The 8076-nt window shown below is 44.2% G+C and overlaps 1 protein-coding gene across 3 annotated transcripts; it reads right to left on the bottom strand.

Moving 5' to 3' along the window:
- Positions 1-51: 51 nt before the first annotated feature.
- On the bottom strand, positions 52-7518 carry tagln (transgelin). Of its 3 annotated transcripts, XM_029714788.1 has the most exons (6): positions 7372-7514; positions 4373-4415; positions 1522-1716; positions 1057-1228; positions 785-887; positions 52-646 (listed from the first exon to the last, which is right to left on the bottom strand). In XM_029714788.1, exons 2-6 carry the CDS (start codon positions 4382-4384, stop codon positions 508-510), a joined length of 621 nt encoding a protein of 206 aa, XP_029570648.1. In that variant the 5' UTR covers positions 4385-4415; positions 7372-7514; the 3' UTR covers positions 52-507. The 3 variants fall into 3 exon arrangements, with proteins under 3 accessions (XP_029570648.1, XP_029570649.1, XP_029570650.1); XM_029714789.1 differs by lacking the exon at positions 4373-4415 and having other exon boundaries at positions 7372-7518; XM_029714790.1 differs by lacking the exon at positions 4373-4415 and having other exon boundaries at positions 1522-1725; positions 7372-7500.
- Between the last annotated feature and the right edge of the window lie 558 nt (positions 7519-8076).

Consider the following 8076-nt stretch of genomic DNA (forward strand, 5'->3'; position numbering starts at 1 on the left):
ACAGCACTGTTAACTTAAACTCATCCATGACACAATGAAGACACAATGAACTTCAACCTAATTTCCTTCCTTTTATTTGGTATTTTTCAAACAATCTCTCAAGCAATCTCTCAATGTTTCTACATTTGGATAGAATGTTTGTGTTCTAAGAAGGCATAGCTTAGTTGCTTCAGTGCCTTTTCTATGATTCAAATATCAGTCTCTTGTAAACATGAGAATTGCATTTGAGGATGAGTGATTGACAGCTGTATATGCATGTTGTCCCTTTCACCTTAAGCCTCACATATGGCATTTGCAGTGTAGATTTGGGTTGTAATAGATTGGGCTGGTCAAGTTTGGTCATAGTGGTGTGATACTAGTGAGACTGTTCCTACTACACTGGGATAAGGTTGAGGCATTAAGACAATCTGTTGGGCCTGTTGTAGCTGCAGTAAGGGGGGAGGAGGGCAGTGCGGGGCCTGGTGGAGAAGGGAGGGGAAAGGACAAGGGTCAGTGGTTTGGTATTTATTATTGAATCTGTCGGGTGGCCCCGTACGACATGCCAGTTTGGCTGGCCCCTTTGTTGGAGCCCATCTGCAGGCCAATCACACCCTTCCCCGCCTTCAGCTGGTCGTCTGTGAACTCCCTCCGGTTCTCCTGGGCTTTCCTGCAAGGGCACATGGACAATGAACTCAAAAACACACACTGGCACAGCACAATACACACCCCAGCTCTAAACAGCCACAGCACTGGCTGAATACACCAGCAATGCAACACCATCACTCTTCACATTCTTCTAACTCACTTGAAGAACCAGTTGGGGTCGCCGTGGTAGTTGCCGTCATCCTTGGTGACAGCCACACTGCCGAGGGACATCAGTGTCCTCTGGACTGCAGCTAAATCCTTCCCTGTCACAACAAAATCACAGCAGGGTTTATAAGTCTCCACACCATAGCAACAGTACACTACACCATTGTATGTGCCCACCACTACATCCACTTATCTGTGGCATATGTAATGCCCTGTGTTGTCATTGTGATTGTTTGATGATATGCGAGATGGACATGCTTTGCGAACCTTCCCAGAGGTCCACGGTCTGGAACATGTCGGTCTTGATGACACCGTAGCTCTCGGCAGCAGTCAGGAACTGTGAGATCTGCTCCATCTGTTTGAAGGCCATGCTTGAGCTGGCTATCTTTTTGATCGGCTTGTTGTCCTTATGCAGGCTGTTAATGAGCTCACTCAGGACCTGGGGGAATAGTAACATAAAGCCAAGAGTAAGAGTATGTTGGCAGAAAATAACCATCTGTACCATCATATACTCTTGTGGGGTCCCCCAAGGTTAGATACTTGGCCCATTATTGTTTTAAATTGTATATGATCATCATCTGATTTCCAAAGTGTTTGTTTCTCCATTCTATACACAAATCTTTAGATCGAATAAAGATGGTCAAAATAAATGGCTCATATGAATTCTGAATGCTGTTAAGTTAAAATGTATGTTTCAGTCTGAGGGGTCTTAGGCATTAGGTTGGTACTCACACAGCCATCCTTGAGCCAGTCCTGGAAGCCCAGTTTGCCAGCCTCAGGCTTCCCAACTCCAGATCCACACTGGGCCACAATCCACTGCACCAAAAGCTCCTCCACCTCAGCGTCGTACTTCTTGTCAATCTTGTCCTGCACCACCCGGCTCATGCCATAAGATGGACCTTTGTTGGCCATGCCTACCTGAGGTCCCTTTCCCACCGAGAGACAGAGTGGAGTAGAACAGATATTAAATAGAGGAAATATGGATATTTATGTGAGGAAAGGGAAGTTGTTATATGATAGAATTCCCCAACTGGTGTTTTCTGACAATTTCTTCGGTTAATTTTTCTGAGTTTTCTGAGCATTTTTTGTTATTAGTTTATTGTTGGACATAAAAGACTAAAAACACCAGTGATTTTAATTTTGGAAATCTGTTCCTGAGTATTCCCACGAATAATAGAGAGATATAAAGTATGTGATTGTATACAAATGTAAAGCAAGGTTTAAAATAATTATGTTTTAGTAAAATCTTATATCCGTTTGGGCTTCTTGCGGTCAGTTTACAGATTATTTGTAATTATGTTCCGGCCCCCTGATTATCCACTCAAGAAACAAATCATCCTGCGCCTGAATCTAGTTGATGATCCCTGTTCTATAATATCTGAGAACATCTTGATCTGGTATTAGACCTGAAAGTATTCCATGGTTAAGATTACATTGTGACATTGACTATGTACACTGCTCAAAAAAATAAAGGGAACACTTAAACAACACAATGTAACTCCAAGTCAATCACACTTCTGTGAAATCAAACTGTCCACTTAGGAAGCAACACTGATTGACAATACATTTCACATGCTGTTGTGCAAATGGAATAGACAACAGGTGGAAATTATAGGCAATTAGCAAGACACCCCCAATAAAGGAGTGGTTCTACAGGTGGGGACCACAGACCACTTCTCAGTTCCTATGCTTCCTGGCTGATGTTTTGGTCACCTTTGAATGCTGGCGGTGCTTTCACTCTAGTGGTAGCATGAGACGGAGTCTACAACCCACACAAGTGGCTCAGGTAGTGCAGCTCATCCAGGATGGCACATCAATGCGAGCTATGGCAAGAAGGTTTGCTGTGTCTGTCAGCGTAGTGTCCAGAGCATGGAGGCGCTACCAGGAGACAGGCCAGTACATCAGGAGACGTGGAGGAGGCCGTAGGAGGGCAACAACCCAGCAACAGGACCGCTACCTCCGCCTTTGTGCAAGGAGGAGCAGGAGAAGCACTGCCAGAGCCCTGCAAAATGACCTCCAGCAGGCCACAAATGTGCATGTGTCTGCTCAAACGGTCAGAAACAAACTCCATGAGGGTGGTATGAGGGCCCGACGTCCACATGTGGGGGTTGTGCTTACAGCCCAACACCGTGCAGGACGTTTGGCATTTGCCAGAGAACACCAAGATTGGCAAATTCGCCACTGGCGCCCTGTGCTCTTCACAGATGAAAGCAGGTTCACACTGAGCACGTGACAGACGTGACAGAGTCTGGAGACGCTGTGGAGAATGTTCTGCTGCCTGCAACATCCTCCAGCATGAAGGGTTTGGCGGTGGGTCAGTCATGGTGTGGGGTGGCATTTCTTTGGGGGGCCGCACAGCCCTCCATGTGCTCGCCAGAGGTAGCCTGACTGCCATTAGGTACCGAGATGAGATCCTCAGACCCCTTGTGAAACCATATGCTGGTGCGGTTGGCCCTGGGTTCCTCCTGATGTAAGCCAATGCTAGACCTCATGTGGCTGGAGTGTGTCAGCAGTTCCTGCAAGAGGAAGGCATTGATGCTATGGACTGGCCTGCCCGTTCCCCAGACCTGAATCCAATTGAGCACATCTGGGACATCATGTCTCGCTCCATCCACCAACGCCACGTTGCATCACAGACTGTCCAGGAGTTGGCGGATGCTTTAGTCCAGGTCTGGGAAGAGATCCCTCAGGAGACCATCTGCCACCTCATCAGGAGCATGCCCAGGCGTTGTAGGGAGGTCATACAGGCACGTGGGGGCCACACACACTACTGAGCCTCATTTTGACTTGTTGTAAGGACATTACATCAAAGTTGGATCAGCCTGTAGTGTGGTTTTCCACTTTAATTTTGAGTGTGACTTCAAATCCAGACCTCCATGGGTTATTTTTGTGTGATTTTGTTGTCAGCACATTCAACTATGTAAAGAAAAAAGTATTTAATAAGATTATTTCTTTCATTCAGATCTAGGATGTGTTGTTTAAGTGTTCCCTTTATTTTTTGAGCAGTATATAATGTATGTTGTATGACAGTTTATATATAAGTAGTGCCTGAGTTGAGCATGTACACCTTCATTTGCATGTCACTTGTGCTATAATCTGCTATCATAACTAATACAAAGGGACTCCTTTTTCCATTGGCCCTTGACTGAAACAGATATGACCTTAGTTGCAAGTCAAGCCATTTCCAACAGCTCTTTGGATATGTATGCAGATTTGCATGCGGACACATTAAGACATTGGACAAATGGCACATTCACTCACAAATACGCCTGCGAACACTTACACACACAGACACACATATAGATGTCATGCATTTATAAAGGCGTGTATTTGAACCGCTCCCTCCCAAAGCTGATTGTCTCCGAATGCACACCAGTTCAGCCATCTGCATTAATTACAGAACTAAATATCAGGAGCCAAGGTGCTGTACAATGGGAGCCCTAGAATCAGCAGAATCACTCTCTTTTTGTGTCTCTCTGCCTCTCTCAAGCATACTAGGCGCCACCAACACCATTGCTTGCAAAACTGTTGCTTTTGGGCCAAGCTGCGAAGTGCAAAGCCCATATCAATGCACACGTATCACCTTGTTTGCCATCTTGATGTCAGGATACCACGACTTGTTGTGCCTGGGGGTTGAATGTCAAATGTTAAATGTTACCACCTGGAGTTCATCTTCATCCTGATTGGAGGTCATGCTCGGTCCATCCCCAGGCTGCTGTTGGATGGGGTAGCCAATGGCAATTGTAAGATCTGGTCACTTCATGTGTCTCAAGGAGCCAGTCGCCTTATCTACACAAAATAGTTCCAAAGGGGTTCTTCGGCTGTCCCCATAGGAGAACCCTTTTTGGTTCCAGGTAGAACCCTTTTGGATTCCATGTAGAACTCTGTGGAAAGCGTTCTACATTGAACCCAAAAGGGTTCTACCAAAATGGTTCTAAGTGTGTTTTAGTTGAACCCAACTACTCACACTCCACCACAAGGTCAGCATGGACCCTTACATACCTAGTATTTGAATGATGACCTGTAGCAAGCTCAAAAAACCTTACTAGCAGCAACACAAGCAACAAATGGAAGACAATATTATTCTTCAATCTTTATGCTTATTTTTTCTTGTGTTTCTACAAAAAGATTCATTTGAAACTCAGCTCCCATTTTTTCCCTCCAAGAGTTCCTGAATCCACATTATGTGCCTCCACTTCCTCATTCCCATATTGACTCATCAGTTTAAGTCAGGCAACACTTAAGAGAAAATGTATCGATCAGCTGCCATTAACCTAGTTTTCTGAGCCAGCAGTCATTTGTTGAACATTGGCATTAAGAGCATGTATCTGTGTCACCACATTGTGTTGGATTGGCAGCCATCAACACACAGCCCTGGACTGTGTGGCACTGTGCCCAGTCAAACATTACTGCTGCTCCATCATGCAAAGAAGTAGACCAAGGCATAGTCCTTCTAGACACTATTTGCCAACAATCCAGTCACACGAATATGAAGCCTTCAAAATACAGAAACTTGAGAGGAGGTAATTTAGTGTTTCAAGCTGCTCAGTTGTTTCATGGAACCTTATTGGCAGACTGCTGTAGTTCACAGGTGATCAAATGAACTCTTAACCATAAAGACAAGAAACGTGCCTAATATGCCCCACATCTTCCTCAGAGTCAGACCACAATAAGCTCCCAACCTCACCCTAACACACACACTCAGTCAAACCCTCGCACAGTGCATCATTATAGAAACATTACAGAGGAATGTGAGGAATGTCGGGCTGCTAGCCATGTCATTACTTTTTCACTCCAGTTGGTCTAGACCTACGCTTCATAAACAAGCATTTTAACGAATAAAAAAATTAGACTGGATGTTCCTCCAATGTGGAAAGCCCCTTTCTTCTCTGTGCTACTGCCAGTACAGGTCACAGCCCTCCACAGAGGTGAAATGGATGGCCTGAGAGGTCAGTTCACATGGGACGGGACCCTGGTTCCATTATGGTATTTATGTGTGCTTAGGGACCTACTGTACTGTTGGGTTTGGCATCAAGCCCCGTCTCTGACATCTCCAGTCCAGAACAGTATGTCAGGCTGGCCTGTTGGTTGGCTCAGTCTGGGATGTCTCTGTATGTATGTATGTATGTATGTATGTATGTATGTATGTATGTATGTATGTATGTATGTATGTATGTATGTATGTATGTATGTATGTATGTATGTATGTATGTATGTGTGTATGTACGTGTGTGTGTATGTACGTATGTATGTATGTATGTATGTATGTATGTATGTATGTATGTATGTATGTATGTATGTATGTACGTGTGTATGTACGTGTGTGTGTGTGGGTCTGTATGTGTGTTAATTACATAGCTATGTTTCTATTTTGACCTGATTATAGTGAGTTCTACATTTGGTAGGACATGTAGATTATGTGTTTGGAGTATTGTCATTCAGTCTCTGAACTACATGTTGCTTCTCAACTGCTGGTACTACAGTATGAAACAGTTTCCACTTATCCTAATGAAAATATGACATCACCATCCATCTCTCCTTTCATGTCTGTTTTACTTCTGTGTTTCTGTCTCGCCATGGTAACACAGCTGGCTGTCTCACCATAAAGCAGTTTGAAAGTTGTGGTCTGTGAACTGTGGTTAAAGCCATGACGTAATGCCAGCGGCGCTGCAGTGCCACTGAAACGGAGCTCAAGATAGTCTTATCTCCTGCTGCTGGTCAGCTATCCTCTGGGACTTTACTCCTGCTAGGCCTACTGTACTGTAGATAACTCCACAGCTACTGAAGCTGCTGCTGTAGTTCTCCAGTGTTATCTCTCCGTCTCTCAAACACACTTCCGCTCACCCACAGAAAACTTTAGGCTGAAAAACGGTATTGATTAATCCCATATGATCAATGAAAGCCGCTGTGTTTCTGTGTTACTCGTTTGCATCTTTGTCTGTGTGTGCGCGTGTTTTTCTTCTTTGGAAAGTGTGTCTGCCATGGACTTTTGTTGGCTATTGAATTCCTAGCCAAAGCTAATGTACGGCACTCCGTCATTTGCAAGTGAAAACTGAGCTATGCAAGTGTGTCTCTTACAAGAGGAGCTGCTGTGCTGCCTATCCCAGATCTCTCTCTGTGACCAAACTGGTCACACTGTTTTCTCTGTTACCTTTACATCTTTGTGACTGATTTGGATGGTTATTCTACAGTAGAAACACGCTAGCTCATATCAGAACTACATATCCCATCCGTCTAGCACCTGGTATCCCATTGAGCAAGACACCATCCCACATAGATCAGTAGTATTTGTGTGTATATTCACACCCAGTCACACACATGATGGAGTATGAGACACACAGACATACAGTATGGATGATTAGTGAAACAGTGAAAACATGGTTAGAGAAACACAATGCTCTGACAAGGTTACTTCTCTCAAAGTCTTAACCGATGACATAGCTGACAGACAGCCATATACGTCTTCTGGCTCTATACACTCAGGATTCCATCACAGGACTGACAGACAGACAGACATCCCTCTCAGCAAGGTGTTCCTCTGACTGGAACCCAAAAGCAGCGACAGTAAAGAGATATACTCACTGTGTTAAAGTATGAAGCGAAGAGTCTTTCCTCTGTACAAGCGCTGGGTCAGGAGGTGTGTGTGTCCGTGTGTGTGTGACTGAGTGTTTGTATACTTCTAGCTCCAGCAAAGTCCTCCCTCGGAAAAGTGCTGGCTTAAAAGGACCAGACAAGCTGAAATGACTTCACTTCTCGTAAGCCTTGTTTACACCTTGTGCTAACATGTGAGTTTCGTGATCTCATCAATATGATCCTACCACTATCTGATAAAGGTTTGTCTACATATTGTATTAAAATGTGTCTCCTATCCGTCCACTGTGTCCGCATTGTGACTATATTAGTTGGTGGCTCCCTGTATGCAAATTATTTGACAGAAATTATTTCAAAATAATATGATTTTATTTATTTTAAGACAATTACGGAAGCCATAAATCAATGGTGCTACCTGTCAATGATGGTATAATGATGAGTTAAATGCTTTGACCACTCAGATCTGTTGACACTTGATTGATATCCAGACATGATGCATGTCTGACTACCTCCTAAGGTGGTCAGGAAGATCTGATCACTATCAGATCACAATGTGTCTTTTAATCTACACCTATCCAAACATTTGGGCACAATCGGAATGTGGACAAGAGCAGGACTCAGGGCGCATGTTAGCACCATGTATAAACGTGGATTTAGCTAAGGAGAGAGGGAGAGAGAGTAAATAGGAAACCACAG

The sequence above is a fragment of the Salmo trutta genome, chromosome 26 (assembly GCF_901001165.1).
Source record: "Salmo trutta chromosome 26, fSalTru1.1, whole genome shotgun sequence".
Classification (NCBI taxonomy): Eukaryota; Metazoa; Chordata; class Actinopteri; order Salmoniformes; family Salmonidae; genus Salmo; species Salmo trutta.

Excerpts from the sequence above, each read along its gene's own strand:
- tagln (XM_029714788.1), bottom strand. Across the intron at positions 888-1,056 it reads GACCGTGGACCTCTGGGAAG|GGAAGGATTTAGCTGCAGTC; the intron begins GTTCGCAAAGCA and ends TTGTTGTGACAG. Across the intron at positions 647-784 it reads GACCCCAACTGGTTCTTCAA|GAAAGCCCAGGAGAACCGGA; the intron begins GTGAGTTAGAAG and ends GTGCCCTTGCAG.